The sequence below is a fragment of the Lagopus leucura genome, unplaced genomic scaffold (genome assembly GCF_019238085.1).
Source record: "Lagopus leucura isolate 7727_CA_CO unplaced genomic scaffold, USGS_WTPT01 Super-Scaffold_1, whole genome shotgun sequence".
Taxonomy (NCBI): Eukaryota; Metazoa; Chordata; class Aves; order Galliformes; family Phasianidae; genus Lagopus; species Lagopus leucura.
In genome coordinates, this window is record NW_024962250.1 from 631,319 (window position 1) to 649,161 (window position 17,843).

The following is a 17,843-nucleotide window of genomic DNA, read 5'->3' on the forward strand; positions in this document are numbered from 1 at the left end:
TTTTTTTTTTTTTTTGTAGATTTTTTATGTGATCAATTTTTACTTAATGTGATTACTGCTCTATTCCAAAAAGGTTCCTGTTTCACAATACCTCATACTTCAGTTAACCATGTCTAGACCAGGTTTTAATGTTCGTACACAGTGCCTCATAGTTCTACTGCAAATGGAAATGCATCGAACGTTGTTCTGAATGGGTCTCGCGATTTGCAACTAGGTTGCATTGATTTAAAGACAGCAGACATTTCAGGAGATCAGTAATGTCGCTTTTTGTTGTTACACATTTTATAAAGCTGGATTCTTTGTCTGATCTGGGGTTTATTATCATAGTAGTTCTAAGCTGTGTTATTAGCCACATTGATATATGAAAGGTGCATTATAATATAACTTTTGTATGCCACCTGATGTGGTTCCCGTCAGTTGGGATCCATCACTTGGTGTGATAGGTTATCTTCTGGAACTCTTAAGTATTTTGTGTGTTTAATCTGTTATGATATACTAGGGTTGTTTGTTGGTTTTTTTTTTTAAGTTTTTGTTTTTGTTTTTAATTTTTTTTTGTTAATTATAGCATAATGCTAATTTAAAAAGCCTGTAAATCTCATAAATAAGCCAGCTAACAGAGTTGTATGCTGAAGAATAATCTAGCTGTTGCCTGTATGCTGCTAAACCAAAACAGAATTAGAACTCTTTTGAGGCAAATGCAGTTAAGACCCTACATAGTGCATAAACAGAGCATTGCAATGCTACTAGCAGTCGCAGGACCCAGGAGGACTGGATACATTCTGTCCAAATTTCAGGAACATTTCTTACTGCTTACCTCATAAAACACTTCTGTTTGTGGCATCTCTGTGTCTCTGAACCAAACATGATTACTGAGTTAGTGGTTGTTGGTTATGTTACGTGTTACACTGAGTGGCAGTGTGTACTGCAAATTTCTTTCCATATTGTATGTACTGAAATGCCAAATCCAGATACGTGGGTTCATGTGCCAACAGAGATGCTTTGTTTGTCACGTTGTTATAACAATCTGTAGTAAGCAAGCAATTCAGATTTGTACATTTTTATATTGTACTTATTGGCATCACTGGTCTGAAATGCACATTTTCACCAACAGACCTGTAACAGACAAGTTTCCAGCAAAAAAACAAAAAAACAAAAAAAAAAAAAAACAAAAAAAAAAAACACTAAAGTCTAGAAATAAAATTGGTAAAACCCAGTGCCTGCTTGTTGTGTCGTTTTATTACTTTCACACATGCAGAATGGTAGTAACTGTGTCATGTAACAAATAAGCCACACCACTCTCATTCTGACTGGGCTTTAATAATTGCAACGCTAACATTTTTATCACTGCTTCAGGAAAGCAGGTGTTCTTAGAAGTGGGCAGGTGACTGGCCCTCAGTTACGCTTGTCAGTGTTGCTCACTGTATGGTTTTGTGCCTGGCAACGCATTTACAGAAAGGGTTTGTTTTAAAAACAGCCAAGTTAAAATCAGCAGTCTCTTCCTTCCCCCCGCCTCCTAGAGAGCTTTTGCTGGTTACTGGTATCAGAGATAATGAGGAATTAATACAGAAAAAATTAAAAGCCTGCTAAAATACACAAAAAAAGAACTGGACTTGAGAAGGAAATACAACAGTAATGAGGTACGATTACAAAATGAGAAAAACATACAACCTGTTTGCCAATTCCTTCTCCAAGGTGCCTCTCTGAAAACAGGATGCGTGTTGCCATTTGCAAGAGCTGGGCACAGCAGCAACAGATTATTCTTTGTGGAAAACAATCACACTTCCTATCTATATACTGACTATGGAGAATGAGAGGAGAACGTGATGTCAATTACTGCATTAGAAGTATCAACTCACCTGAAATGTCAAGTCTCCCTGGATGACAAGTCTGGTATCTGCTTTATGAGCTTCCCAGTGACTAAACTGCACGTCACAACCTTTTCTATGCAGTAACTACTGCAAACGAGGCTACAATGAAAGCTGCTGACAACTGTTACACACAGTCTAGTGCAAAATCAGTCTGTCCTAGTGCATTCACTGATATGTTTTGAGGGAGGACATACTTAGGATCCTGATTTGGGACAAACAGCTTTTTGCTGGGGGGGAAAAAAAAAAAAAATGAGAAATTTCAACCTGCTTTCTGTTGAACGTGTTAAGTGGTTTTTGCCTTTTCTATGATGTTTTACACTATTAAAATCAGATATTCTGTCACTTTAGTAGGTTTAAGTCCTGACTGTCAGCTCTGCTATTTACATTTTCTTTCTCTTAAGCATCATTTCTGAATGCAGCCTACTAAATTCAAATGTATTATTCATATTGAAAAGGGCAGGATGACAAGAATGTAGCAAGAAAAACAATTTACTATAGGCTGTAAAAAATATGCACATTCAGCTAGGCTGCGCTCTTGCTCATTAAAAGGAAAAATACTTTATTACATCAGATGGAGAAGCATACACAGAAAACATCCAAAAGATCTCCAAAAACACCAATTCCATTGCTGAATTCAGACTGGCAAACTCGTATCTTTTATGAATCACACATTCTTTATTAAAGAATAAGCAGGGTCCATTAAATGCAGAAACTGGAAATCCACTTATGTGGAAGCATACTGGCATTTAAAGGGATGGAAAACTCCAGATAAAGGAGAAAGAGAAGCTTGGAGCTACTGTTTCAGGAGAGCCACAGGAATGACCCAAGCAGGTGGGCTAGATGCTCTGGTAAGATTCCTAGTAGTGTCACTGAAAAGCTACAAAGGTAGTAAAAGGGACAAAGGTAGTAAAACTACAAATGATGGCATTTCAATGGAATCCCATCAACATCTCTTAATGGGAAATGTATCTTTTTCAGACAAACATGGTGATTTTATGATCCCAGCAGTATAACTGACATAGGTAGTTGCAGTGGCATGGCAAACATGATTCCCATTTAGCTTTTGAGTTCCCCACAAAATTAAGATCAAACAATTACTGCATATTTGTTAACTGGATTGCACTGCTAGCATAAGGCTTGCTAGACTTCTGAATTTGCTCTTTAGGCTCAAGGAGCAAGGTGAAAGTTCTCTTTTTTGCTTTTTTAGAAATCTGATGAGAAAGCCAAACAGTTTCTCAGTGATCCCGTTAGCACCTGCACAGCCATACTAAAAAACTGCCAAATATTTCCAGCCACAGCTTTTACGAATACTCTTACTTAAAGAGAAAACTGGCACTGCGTGCTCTCAGTGTACCACGAACAAGGCACGCATGCAGCATCTGAACTCTGCATGGGCTTTGCTGCTGCGGAAGCACCACCCCGCAGTACAGGGACAGCTTCTGGGGTCCAGGCTGTACACAGCACTTCCAGCCAACTCCTGAAAACAAAAACCAACGCTCTGCAGAGGATCAATTCCTACCCTGAACAGCTCCTGTTTTGGGGGAGCAATACCTACAATACACAGATTAATTCCAAAAACAGTTTTTACCTTTCCAATCTCCCTCTCTGGGTTGTGGAGGTTGTATTTAGTGCTGCTAGAGGTCTTCTCACTTACACTGTATGAAAAAAAGAATCCATCTGTGTGGATTTCACCTCTGTTCTCATTTTACTTATGGCTTATGCTACCTTTTCATTTATAATATCTTTGAAGAAATGCAACACTTAGTTTTTATTTCAGGTAAAGAATCCATCTCAGTGTAGCAACCCATCTCGAAACAACACCAAGCCTGCACATTCACTTAAAGACAAATAGAAAGTTACACTCCTGTCATATTCGAAGTATAGATTAGGGCACAGCTACGGAACGACGTTCCCAACTAAAATGTCTGTCATATGGTGAGGCCTACCTGAAAGCCAAAGGCTGGCCACTCAAATCAGACCTTGATTAGCTCTGCTCTCTCTGACTGACCTGGCACGAGCTGGAAAACAAAGAAGCAAAGCATGAACTTAAGCAAATGTTGCTTAAGTCGTATGTGGTAACAAACTTGGTTGGGGTGAGCAGTGAAGGCCTAGGGCTTCAATTTGTACGTGAGTGCATGCGACTCACAGAACAGAAATCACTATCTATTCAACATTCTCAACCCGAGCAAATAAATTTTGGATGATACGTTGCTGTAGTGGTGTGGCTTTTTTATTTCACCCATCACACCTGAGTACCTGTGGCACTTGTCTGCATCCATCCAGATGCTATATGCCATTAAATGCCTGGTCTCCTGTGACAGCTTATGAGTTACCTACTGCCTGTGAGGATATTACTTGTAACATTAGCACCAGACTCCAAGGAGTTGGGCTGAGATGAGCAAACCGTTTAACAAAGGCCACTAAGCCACCACTAGAGCATTACGACAGCTTGCCTGAGCCAGCACTGAACGAGTGACCTGGTGTCCTAAGTCACTGCTCTGATGGCAGACTGTCTGAAACAGACAATTGAGCTTTTGATGTTTTATTTCTCCTTTTATTAGATTTTATCACTATAGATTGTTTGAATACACGGTATTACTTTTGAACAGCTTTTCTGCTCCTTCAGCACACACGGGCCATCGTTCTTTACATTTGGTTGCTGGCGACGTTAATTACGAAGAACAGCTCTCCAGCAAATTTACTCCCCAAGCTTTCCAGAAGAAATCAGCAGCTATTTTCTCAAAACTAGCCATTATTTCTTATAAACACATTTATTTCATTTTTGACTTTATACATCTGTAGCTGCTTCAGTCATTCACTTTGCTTCTTTTACACAATGTGTCTATTAACTGCGTATTAATCCTGGCTTTTCTTTTCACGGAAGCCCTTGGACTGCAAAGAATCAGACAAGTTCCTCCTTTATGGACAATACAGTTTAAACTGATCACCTGAGAATTCCAGGCAAATCCCAAGTACAGCTCCTTGTAAATGTCTCTCCAGGTTTTTCTCTAACATGATTTCTCTCATTATTTCTGAAACCACTGATGCTACTGGATTGCTCGAGCAGTCAGTCCCCACCTTATTGCATAAAACAACTTCTAACATCATGACATGCAGCTATAATGTACTTATGGTTAAGGTGGTTTACAAACTCCCAAACTGTGCTCAAATAAATCATTCTCCATTTCACTCAGCTATCCCAGATATGACGCAAAGTGATGCTGTAAGTTTAAATGGTTTTAAGGTTACAAGGTGCTTCAGTAACTGTGGCACAACCAAGGGTGCTCTCAAGAAAATATACTGCAAACACAATCTCTACATTTCCTTTAAGAATTACATACTATTATGTATTCTAAGTTACATACTAATATGGTTCTGAGTTTCAAATATTCATTTGTTTCTACGTGTATTCCAGAGACTATTAAGTGCTTATTAACAATAGATTGTTTTGTTTTTTTTTTTTAAGAAGGTAAGTGGGGTCTCAAAAATTCAGTGTCTGCACATACACTACACTACAAAAAAAAAAAAAAAAAAGCCAGTTTAGAGAACAATGTGGGCATGTGTTTTTAAACTACTGTTCGTGCAGTCTGGTCAGGACTGTGTGACACAGTATACAGTGTTTTGTCATCCAAGGAATGTCTTTGATCAAGAGTTTATGCAAGAAGGAAAAAAAAGCCATGAAACCCTAATCCGTTCCCACAGTCCAGTAAACGTGAGCTGGACAAACAGTGGACAATAGCAGTAAAGCTTGCTGCTGGAACAATAGCTGCAACTAAAAAAATTAAAGGGTTGCTGACTCACAGTTCCTACAATCAAGATTCCACGCGGTGTCGATTATTCCACAGAATCCTGAAGAAGCTGAAAGTTACAAATTGCAGCTAAACATTACATGGATAGAAAGCAGCAAATCGTGCCGCTAAACAATCAGCAAGAAAGGAGACAGTGACAAATCCTGATGCTGACTCTGCTTAGCGCGGAGCTGAGATGCAGGAACTGAATAAGCAATCCTCTTCCTGCCAAAACAGGACTTTTGCTGAAAGTAAACTCCATAATTTTATTATAAACAAATAGCAGTTTAATTCTTTCAGACGGTATTCTACTATTCCAGATGCCATCCATACATATTCTGCTCTACAGACACTTTCTGATGTTGGAATAGAAAAGCTAGATGCTATTTCTTGTACCTATTCAGAAACTATCTGTATGCTATTTTGCTATGATCAAAAACAAGGACGGACGGACGAAGGAAGGAAGGAAGGAAGGAAGGAAGGAAGGAAGGAAGGAAGGAAGGAAGGAAGGAAGGAAGGAAGGAAGGAAGGAAGGAAGGAAGGAAGGAAGGAAGACAGAACTGTGGAATTGGCTAATTACGTATATATATATATATATGAAAACCAATACTGTACAGCAAGCCACTTCAGATTCAACTGGCACTTTCTATAGCTTTCATATATTTTATATGAGAATGACTGGGTACTACTTTACATTAACAAAGATCTCCAAAGTCTTGCACACTGGTTATGTCTCAGACAAACATAGTGACCACGTTTCCTTCTGCAGAATATTACATCATTTGGTAGAGCTATATGCTACTCAAGAGTTGACTTAAATATTTTACTTAAAGAATCCTAGGGTGAGAAATGCTGTAAGAATATAATTATTACACTTAAGGAATAAACAGTCCTGTGATTAAGGCAGGAATATTCAGTGCAGTGCTAGTGATAGTCATGTTAGTTCCAGATGAATTAACTACAGTGAAGAGCCTCAGCACCAGACTACTCTAGTTAGCATTTACAGGTCAATTTTAGACACCAAAAGTTGCATCTTGACCACAGCACTCATTTCATCTCTCCAAGATCTCATCTTCTCTGGTGATATCTCCCTGACAATGTGTACTGTCATAACTCTGTCCATTAAAAAACAAAACCAACCAAACTTGGGACAGAATGCAAAATGAGAATCTTCATAGTTACTTGTCCAACTATGAAAGCTGAAGTTTTAGGTTATAATTAGTCCAGAAGAAGCTGCTATGAGAAACTGCAATGGGTAATAATATTTCAAAGGCATTAATATCCACACTGCATTGTGCCCAAGAATATGAAGAATTACAATTTTCATTTGAAACCAAAGCCTTTCTCTTTAAGAAGATCTTGATGGGACTCATCACACACATGTACATGCCTGATCCTGCTTTGTTACAACCTCCTCTGGTGTGCCTTTGGAAATAATGATTCCAATCCAGATGGACTTCAGCTAATTGTAGTGTTTCAGAAGCTTTTAAACTATATCCTTAAGATCATCAGACACACAAACACCAGCACTTGGTAATAATTAGTTCTTCACATTGCTAGCACTGCAGAAACTGTTTAAGGAATTAATGATCCTGACAAGGAGCTCTACCTTCACTTTGAGTGCCCACTTTACCTCCAGAAAATGCCACTTATTAGTATAGACAATTCCTCTCAAACATTCAACACTGTAATTACAGGACATGATAAAAAAACACAGATGTGGTTTTTAGGTCACCAAGGAGGAAGGTACCTGCTCTTATTGAAGAATAGAACTTGAAAACGATCTGAAAGTGTTAAATCAGATCTTGAAACAGAAGGCTGTATTTAATAAAAGCCACAGCTTTTGCAGATTCTAAGTAAATAATAAATAATCAGTATTAGATCCAGGACTATTAGTTGCATGATTTTTAGAAACACAAGATTAGATTCAGAATGTATTCAAAATGTGTGTAGATGCACACACAACAAAAAGATGTGAACAGGACAGGATTTATGGATTTCAAACTTTCCAAATTCACATTATGTGATCTCTTAATGTGGGTAAGTTGTCTTAAAAGAATATAAGTTCTAACGCTAAAGCACTGTGGAGCAAGAAGGTGCAGGCACACTTCTGAATGAGGGATCTTGGTTTGTTTCAATGAGAGAAACTATTTACAGCCAAAGTGTAAATAAACTTTCATGAATACACCCAAGGGCTCAAATTCTTCCACCTCTTCCAAAACAAAGCATTTGTTCATACACGTTCATACTGAACTACTGAAAAATTAAAGCTCTCACTTCTATCTCAAGATGCATACTCTAAAATAATCAACAGAAGTGTGCTATCTTTCTAGAAACCCTAAGGACAGACCAAAACGGGTGCTTGACTCACTCTTCCTCTAAATGGTTCATTACAGACAGCTGGCAACATGAGATTGCACAGGTTCTATGTACAGGATAGAAAACACCACTGCTTTTCTATTTTATACCTCAATAGCAATCAGATCAAAAAGTCACATAACCAAACTGGAATGTCAGGCTTTCCTTACAAATGCAAATACAAATTACAGTAACCTTGTTTTGGGAAAACATAATAGGATTCTCCTGCTTTCTGAGGGAACGTTTGTTTTCTCTGATTTCACAATTTTCTGTTAATTACAGGTATCTCTTCAGAGCTGAACTCGATCCCATTCACATTACAGTTCACAGCGAATGGAATTGTACTTGTTTAATGAAGATGGAGCAAGCATTTTAATAATGAATTTAACTTGAAGGTTTTAATCTGTAGGAGAACTGTTAGTCACAGCTTGAGCTGGTGACTGAGCACCTGGTGAAGAGGTGTGGCTGGCCCAGGGGGCACAGGCAAATTGTTGGCACCTGTGCTCCCAGCATGACCAGAAGGTGTGGACCGAGGGTGGAGCCCTTCTGATCTCAAGTAAGGGCCAGCTGCTAAAGGGAGAGCATCTCTTGGGCCTTGGCTGCTTCTTGAGAAGGGGTGCTGTGTAGCCAGAGATCCAGTTGGGTGAGTTCAGCTCTGCTTTTTGTATGTGACTTTTGGGGTACTTGCAAGTATTGCTAAGAACCTGCTGGAGTGATTCTGCTTCTTTGTGAGTAGAGCACCATCCTGTTTTTTTATCCTCCTCTAAGTTCTTTTTGAAAATCTGTGTACAGAAATGCAGTCTCAGTAAAGAACTTTCACTGTGTTGATGTAGTACAATGTCACAGATAACCGACAAAGTCAGGTTTACGTGTACTAGTAATGACTGATTTGGGATTAGCAGCCAATGACCCCATGACTATAAGATAACGCTGAAATCAGAATGGAATTCTGCAGGGAATTAATTCACTGTAGTCAGAGATGAGCTTACCTTTCCTTGTTGATGCCTCAAAACTCCCCGTTTCTTGTACTCTTGTAATTTAGAAATGAAAACTGTAAGTCTTTTCAAGTGAAATGACTTTAATACACTAGCAGTAATTAGCTTTGCATTCACTCTTAAAATGAAAAATGTATGCTCAACACTTTAAGTCCACAAAGAAACAAAACAAGCCAGAACGCAGCCCCAACAAGTCAGAAAATTAAGAGTTAAATATTTCAAGTGTTCCTCCCTAACTACTGAGCATAACTAGCGGTGGTGAATAAAAACATATTAAAATGCATTGCTGTGAGTCTTAGTAACTTCAGTATTTTTGGCAGAAATCTTCCATGCTACTTTTTTTATCAGATCAAGTATCTCCAGGAAGACTTAAACCATTATGACTGCAGAGCCACAATCTGTCCTACTTTATTAATAACTGATATTGCAGTCTACAAGACTGCATTTTTCCGCATTTTTCCCTTCTAGACCTTAAAGCAATCCTGAAGTTGTGCAGTCAGTTGCTGAGACCAGACAATGTCGGAGTGACTGCTTCACGGATGCTTTATTCAGCCTCTCCACACACAGATCTTCTGACAGTCTTTAATTTCAGTTTAAAACCTGTTTGCATCAGGGTCCTGACAAGATGAGTAACCAAGATGCTAATGAAACCTTTCACAAGAGTTTTTCATTAATTTCTTACAGATTTAAGCAAGTGTTAGCAAGACAGGCACCAAAAGAAGAGAAAAACATATGCCCTACGTCTCATGAAACCAGACAGTCTTTTGAGTACCCTGGCTATCCCAAAAATTAATGATTTTTTGTTTAAAAATAGCACTGTAGTTGACTTAAGCACGTATCTTTCACAGGTTTTTGTTAACTCTTACGTTCTTCATTTTCTAGGTTTCTCCTCTGATCAACACAACCGAAAGTAGAAGCATGTAAAAAGCCAGGTCCTCCTAGTCACTCTTGATGTCAGTAAGTAGCACATCCTGATGTACCCAAGTAATTAAAATGCAAGATTATTTGCAAGGCGTCACACTGATTAAGACAAACCAATATTCATCATGTAATCTGGTCTTTAACTCCTTATTTGTCACTAAAAAACCTCCCCTGTGCTGTGGAGACTAGCATTAAAATCCTGAATGTCGCAAGAAACCCTAATCCACAACTCTGTTACAGAAGATATTTTTAAAAGTTTGCACTGAAGAACTGTATGATTCCATATCTAACAGAACTATTAACTGTAGTTCATGTAACACAAATTATCATGCCCACATAAAAGATGATCGGAAAAACAGAGGTGTGCACACACCTGTAGCTAAGTTAAGGACCTAAAGCTGGCATATCCCAGTTTGAAATCAGAGATGCTACAATCTTTATAGTTATTTTCATATTTATGTTAGCGATTTATATTAAAATATAGATTTTATTAGAAGAGGATAGTAAAGCAATAGCAGAAATTTAGCCATGAGATTTAAAAATAAGGTGTTAAGTGACTGATCTGCAAGGATCCGTCTTCTCCTCAAGAAAACAAAATGAATTTCGTATTCAGTACAATCTCTAGAGAAGCACTTAGCATGTCACTTACACAGCACACACTTCTAGTCATCAAATGCACCACAGATACTTTGAGCTCTCATCTCTTTCCCAGTTTTTCTACACATTTTTGCAAGCCATGTACAAAGATTCCAGAAAAGATCACTTGTTCAAACTTGAATGCTTAGACATCCAGTGTTTACTTCTCTTTGTACATCATTCAGAAGAGCAATAAACTGCCTTTCTGACACTAGATCAGCTTGGGGGGAAGGAGAACACTTATTTTAAATGTAATATCTAGCTTTCGACCAAAAAAAAAACACTGAGTCAATCAGAGCTGAATATTAGCACACTCTCACTGCTTTGAAGAAAATGGGTTAAATAGCATGATTTGTGGAAAAAAAGTGTTAATTTGTGGATCCAGTGACAGCTTTTTCAAATTTAGCTTTCTCTGAAGAGAATATAAAATGAAATTACATTTCTCTGGTAAATGACCTCTCTGTTACGTGTCTACTGATTTATTGCGGCTGTATGGTATGCTCTTTTTTTGCTCATGTCTCAGGTGCTCACACACTGGAGCTTGTTCACACTGCCCAGTGGTTTAAGTTGCACAATAATTAAAAGCCATACTTCAGCTGCCCTAAATGAAGATGCCAGCAATGCTGTCATGTCACCTCCAAAGTCTGAAATAAAGAAACAAGCCACAAATAAATCCTACCCCAATACTACTTTATTTCAAAAGAGGGCACCACATCGTTAGAAGAGCTGCATCATGCATGCATGTGTTCTGCACTACTTGAACAACTTCATCTTAATGAATACTTGTGAACTATTACAAGAAGCATTACTTACAGGCTATTTTTAAACAGTATAAAAACCTCCTCCACTAGATGGCTCTGACAGTATGTACATCAAAGCTGTTTGAACACTTACATATTTATGTATGTACACCCATAAGTAACTATTAACAAAGGCAGCTGATATTGACACGTTCATGTACTCGGGAATCAGACAAAAATAAAAGATGACTTTGAAATGGAGTCAATACATATGCACACAGGTATACATTCAACAAAATATCTGTATCTTTTTAGTCCAAAATTACAATAAAAAAGCAAAACATATGCCCTTGCATTCCAGATGCAAATGCACAGTAAACATTTTAAAAGGTTTAAGCTGCACCTGTGCTCTCCATGTGACCAGAAGGTGTGGAGCCACCCTGGGCTCATATAAGAGCCAGACACTGAAGGGAGAGCATCTTCTGGGCCTTGGCTGCTTCCTGAGAGTGGGTGCTGTGTAGCCAGAGTTTCCCTTCACCAGCAGGGTGAGTTCAACTCTTTTTTTCTGCAGGTGACTATCAGTGTACCTGTGGGTTCTTTGCCTAGTATTGCCATCTGTCAGAAGCAATTTTGCTTCTTTGTGGGCAGAACAAGTAGCAACTTCTTCTAGTAGCCATGTTTCTGTTACTGATAACTTAAATTGCTAGGGTTTGGGTCTATTTGTTCTTGTTTTGTGATGTTTGGATAAGTCTGTAAAACTAGCATAGGAAAAAAAACCACAAGATTCACACTCTGAATTGCAGCTACTTTATGAACTGGGATCTTAACCTTCCTTCATTTGTGTTCTTACTTCATGTGTATTCTACCTTCCCCCACAGAGGTGTTCACTACTGCAAGCTCTGTAGACAACTGATTCAATCTTCACCTAAAAAAACCTACACATTGTGTAAAATGGATGATCTACATATGTAGATTTTTTAAAAATAATATACATTCTTTAAATAAGAAAGCTTTGCATATGCATGTGTTTTCCTTTTAAGGAAAGGCTGGTGAAGAGTGAATCAAATACTTCTATTCAACAGGCTTTCAGTGTTTCTATAATCCTAAATAATGCCATGAGATTTAAAAAAAACAAAACCTCGACAAATATAAGAAACCATCAAATGTTTTGTGCTTTTTCTTTACCACTTTAATATTTAGCATCTCTTTGCTACTTGGATTCTGTTTAAAACAAATGAACACTTTTCCAGTTATCTGTTCTTTCATACGCCTTTTTTCATCCACGTTTATCTTCAACTTTTATATTCAAAATGTAAGTGAAGATCTTTCATTACTGACTCTAAAATCAGATCGAATATTTAGCATTGAACAAACCTAAAAAAGAATAATGAGAGTGTTTTGATGCATCCATTTTCCAAAAGGAAATTCAACTAAACTACTAATTCCTCCTTTTCTATTTATTCTTCTGGTCCTGCTTGTAATTCACTGTCAAACAGTATTTTCAGTTTTCCATTTATTTAATTTTATTCTTTTATTTTGCATTTGCTATCAATCAGGAAATTTTCAACTCAAAGCATTTTTACTATGACTGCAAAAGGAGATGAAATATTTACAGAAAGCAATACTATTTTGTGCTAAAAATAACAACTTAATCCTACAAACCTGTTTAAATTTTCCTCTGATTTTTTCCAGATCATCTTGAAGCTTTTCATAAGTGGGGTCTTCATATGGGAACTTCTGAATCATTCCTATTAATGAATCCAGAGCCCTTATCTTTTTACTGAAAAAAAAAAAAAACACACACACAAAAAGTAGTAAATAACAGTGAGCCTCCCAAAGAAGTCTTTTCCATCTGTCAGTATGAAAATTGTATTTTATGACTCAGAGCATAGAATCCAGCCCTCTGTCCTTATCTCATTCAAATTGCCTCATACATATTTAAGGCATCATCAGAAACCAAGCTTGGTACAACTGACAAATGTAAGGCTTTCCTTTTAACTTACTTCCCAAACGCAGACGTCTAGTCAGGAAACGCAGAACTACCAATTAGATGTGATAAATGCAGTAAGAAAGCTCACCAGAACATGTACTGAGATATGTTCTATTGAGATAGCTGAAAACAAGCTGACATTTTGTTCAAATTAATCAAAACTCATCAGAAAAAAGCATTAAGTTCTACCAACGGAAAGTAATAATTGATATTTGGAAGTGCATGTATCTGCGTATGTATAGAAAACGAGAGAAAAGTAAGAAAAAGAGGGCACCTAGAAGTATAGCAGATGTATTTCTGTTGCAGACAGAAAATGAATTATGCAGAGACCATAAAATATCAGACATGGAAAGAGAGGATTGCTAGCATCACCAAAAAAGTGAACTATCTGTGACACACTAATTCCCTTGCATGTCTAACTGGCTTAGGGAAACAAGCTATGATTAATTACTGATGGTGAATTACAGCTCCCTCAGAAGAGAGCCTCAGTGGTTTAACATGAAGGTCCGTCTTGGATGATGGGATGAGTGTATCTGTAAGAACAAACAGTGCTAACTGGGGATATATTGCTTCCACAGTGAGTGTTCAACTCAAGTCCTCGTGAAGTCTGAATACCACTCATGTATGAAACTTTATTCAGTGCCTTCCTTCAATGCATTCTAATTATTATTCAAGCATGTCAGAAATAATGAAGTTTGTTAACAGGTCAGGAAAACAAATGTGTCCAGTTAAAATTTAAACAAATTAACGGAAATAAAATACTGTGTGAGAATTAAACCATTTATGTAATAATAGTCTGCTGAAAACTAAAATGTAAGCTGTTCAGGTTTTAATGTACTAATGAACTTCATCTATCACTTTACTGTTAAAGCATCCTTTGGAAACTATCGTTTAATTTTCAGACAATGAACTTGGGCCCAAGTTTTTATTCAAGTGAATCTATTTAGGAGTTTCTAACTGCCATGAAGCACATGGATACTGCACTTCACAGAAGAAAATGTTACTGAAACAATAATGCCACCAGTTCTATCAGCTCCTACAGGACTTCAGATAGTCCAACATATTCTGGCTTTTTTTTTTTTTTATCCCAAGGAACACAGTCTACTCTGAGAAGACTCTGAGAAAGCTGTTTAACCAAACATAAAGCACACAGGTGATGGGTAGTGATGAGAAAAGATGGATTATAACAGTACTTTCAGGTACCTAAATAACAACAAAAACGCAGTGCGGGAAATCTATATGCTTGATTCTGTGCAGTCTAAGTACTATCATAACAAATAAACTATTTTTAAGTGAAAATATTGTGTAGCTTTTAAAATCTCACCCCTGTAACACTCACAGCTTTTAAGTAATTAAAGAAGTTCTGACACTGGTTTGCAAACCTGAGTCTGTGGTGCAAGAGCAGTAAGAGTTGCTAGGATTTTGTATGCACGCATTATTCTCCATACTGAGAATAGAATGGAAGTTGGGAGGGGGAGGGGAAGCAGGTTTTAAGGGATGGCTGGAAGTTACTCAGTCTGCCTTCTGCCTAAAGCACGGCTAACCTTAAAGCCCATTGAGGTTCTTCAGGACCACCTCCAACCAAATTGTGGAAAACCACAAGGACAGGGCTTTTGTCCTCAGCTGGGACAACCTGTCCCAATACTTAAGAGGTCATGGTGGAAAAAACCTTCTCTTTATGCCCAATTAGTACATCAATTGTTTCAACTTGTGAAAAGTGTCTGTTATTCTTCCACTGTGTGCTGCTGCAAGGAATGCATCTCTAGAATTTCCCTTTGTGCAATGCAAGTAGGCATCTCCATCCTCTCTTTTTCAGGCTGACGAAACCAAGTTCTCTTATCCTCTTTTTAGCATCAGATGGTCCAGACTGCAATGCCATCCCAGACACCATCTATCTGCTCACCCTTCTGTTTTTCAGATTCCTCTTTTTTAAACTGAAGAGTAGGCAAAACTGGACACCATAACTTGAAAAAACTATTAAAGGGATACGACTTATACTTTTAAAACCCTACCTGTTCTTTTCATCTGTACATTTTGGGAGCAGACACTGCCAGGTCAGTGCAAATCCAAGGTAGCTGCCAATCTGTGAATTTTTAAGAATGTCATGGAGGGAAAAAGAAAACAACACATATTTAATATCTATGTGGTCGAAGACAAGTAAAGCTTTATATTCTTATTCCTAAGGAAACAAGCCATTGGATATACAAATATATTTCCACATTGAAAGGCTTAGATAATGGTACGTGTGCTTTGAACCACAAAATTTATGAAACTGATAAGTTATTGCCAAATTCCACTTCAATCTGTGCATGCACCTGCCACTTAAATTTACAAGACACAATTGGACTTGGAAGTTCCTTTAGCCTGCAAACTTCATCAGAGTACAGAGGGAACATCTGCGAGCTCTAGTCCTCCGGGAGTTATGTTTGTTAAAATACATGTGGTTGGGAGCTGACATCTCCAGAAATGCTCAAACTTAAAAAAAAGCGAGGCAATTTCATCTGCATGCACCAAAGCTGTTTGGAGACCTCAGGTAAGTGGAGACACCAACAGGTTCACTTCATGTAGCACCAAGTTGCAGTGGTCTGGGGATGCTGGCCTATGGATGCTTTGCAGCAGTCTGCTCTGCATAATGAGTGATGCACTACCACATGGGTGTAGTACCAATCTTCCACTTGAGCCCAAGCACACACTGTATATAGTATTACCTCAGGGACATGCTGGAAAACAGGCATATTTTAACTGTAATCTTGTTTTAATTCTTAAGCAAGCAAGCCATTGTCAGATCAGTATTATTCTCCTTAAGACAGACAATAGGCTGACAGTTCAAAGATAACCTATGTCATTCTTTCACTTACTTAATATGACAGTGAGACTGTAAACAGATAATCTTCTGGAACCTCCCAGTATCAGTAGATTAGAGCACTTCTCTTGCAGTCTATATAGGACTATGCTGTATAAAAGTAGTCAGTTTTAGAAGTTGTTTAACTGTCATCTTGGAACTGAACAGCTGTAACGTTGGTAGGAAAATAAGCACTGGTCATCTTCGTATCACAGTCAAGTGACAAATTAAAGTTTTACAATAACTATCCTTTGAGAGTTTGCATTAACTGCTTTTGTTTCATACTGGATTAATACCATTGCTGTTGTTCTTTTAGTAGCAATCTTTGAGCCACAAATTCTGCCTGTATTACAAATAGGAAAGAAGGTGACAGAGACAACCAGTACTGTCTGGTTGGGACATAATTTGGGTAAGAACCAACATTCCCTGTTTCTCCCCTACGTTGAGCCACAGAAGATGGTCCAGAGAGCCTTTCGATACAACCTTAGGTTATAAAAGTAAACGTGTACTCCATCACCAACATGTTCCAAGCAAACTTGTTTGTCTCTTGTCCTCTCCTTCAGGGAAATAAAATACAGAACTCTATTTGCAACTGCAGTAGAAATGCTAAGTCATGGCTTGAAGCAGTGATTGAGCACCTGGTGGGAAGGCAGGGCCAATCTAGGGGAGCACAGGTGTATGTAGTGCAGCTGAAATGACAAGAAGGGTTGGAGTCAGGATCCACCCCTTCCCAGACCTCATTTAAGGGTTGGTGGTGGAGGTGAGGGTATCTTGCTGGAGATCCCTGTCTACTTGAGGTAAGCAGATTTCCTTTGTTTTTGTGCCCATAGCAGCTGCATTTGAGCACGTCCTTACTTGTTGCAGCCTGGGACTTTGCTTTCCTGCTATCACTGCTGTGTTTTCCATCACATTATAGAGTTACAGCAACCACCTCAGAAAACACAACTAAAACTGTGTAATGCTGGCGAAGCTTATGACAGCACGTTCAGTTTTAATCTCTGTATTCTACAGAGTAACTCCGCTGTGTGTTACTGTGCCGTCAGCAGCAGCTTCAGACTGCCTGGAACGCTCCTAAAATGAAGCCTGCAGGGCTCACGCTACCTATACACTGGATTTTGCTCGATGTATTCCTGTGCTAGAACCATTCCGTAAAGGAAAAAAACAAAAACAAAAACAAAAACCCACAACGAACTGCAATTCCTGAGCACGTCTCCTTACCTCAGCGCCGATTTTGGCGCCATGCAGGCCGCCGCACCTCCGCCCCTCAGCAGCCCCCGCCTGGCTGCCCTCGGCGTACCCCTCCTGGTAGCCCTCCCCGTGAAACCTGCAAGGACAGACGCACGGCTATACGCCTTCCTTTCCGTTTCGCGCCGCCATCGCGGCCGGGTTCGGCGCTCCCTCCCTCCCTGCCGCCGGGAGGGCTGCTAGCCATTGCCCCCCGAAGGCTCCCGACCTGTCATCGGCCATCACGATCTCATCAAACATGTCCGAACCCTGGGACGGGGCCGCCATCGCGCCGCCACACAAGGGGCCGGCGCAGCGCTCAGCACGCCGGGAGACGACGGCGAGCCGGAGGGGCCGCCTCGCGGTGCCCCAGTGCGCAGGCGCGTAGCCTCCCGCCTCGCAGCACCTGAGCGCTCGCGCGTGGCGGGCGGCGCTGCGCTCCTCACAGCAGCCGCCTAACGGGCGCAGCGCCCCGCCGGCC

General features: G+C 39.2%; 1 protein-coding gene across 11 annotated transcripts in view; it reads right to left on the reverse strand.

Moving 5' to 3' along the window:
* Nucleotides 1-17,672, reverse strand: part of LTO1 (LTO1 maturation factor of ABCE1) — a 29,623-nt gene extending 11,951 nt beyond the window's left edge. For 3 of the 11 annotated variants that reach the window (XR_006179351.1, XR_006179352.1, XM_042873435.1), the window contains exons 1-5: nucleotides 17,592-17,672; nucleotides 17,357-17,462; nucleotides 15,309-15,379; nucleotides 12,969-13,086; nucleotides 3,815-3,886 (exon numbers count right to left, since the gene is read on the reverse strand). Coding sequence is in view for 6 of the 11 variants with exons in the window: in XM_042873435.1 (XP_042729369.1) it covers nucleotides 3,842-3,886; nucleotides 12,969-13,086; nucleotides 15,309-15,379; nucleotides 17,357-17,462; nucleotides 17,592-17,650 (399 nt within the window). In the remaining 5 variants the exon portion in view is untranslated. Of the gene's footprint in view, nucleotides 1-30; nucleotides 1,799-2,538; nucleotides 3,887-11,235; nucleotides 12,681-12,968; nucleotides 13,087-15,308; nucleotides 15,380-17,356; nucleotides 17,463-17,591 lie in introns of those variants that run through there. The other 8 variants (XR_006179361.1, XM_042873417.1, XR_006179353.1 and 5 more) reach the window with 8 other exon arrangements.
* Between the last annotated feature and the right edge of the window lie 171 nt (nucleotides 17,673-17,843).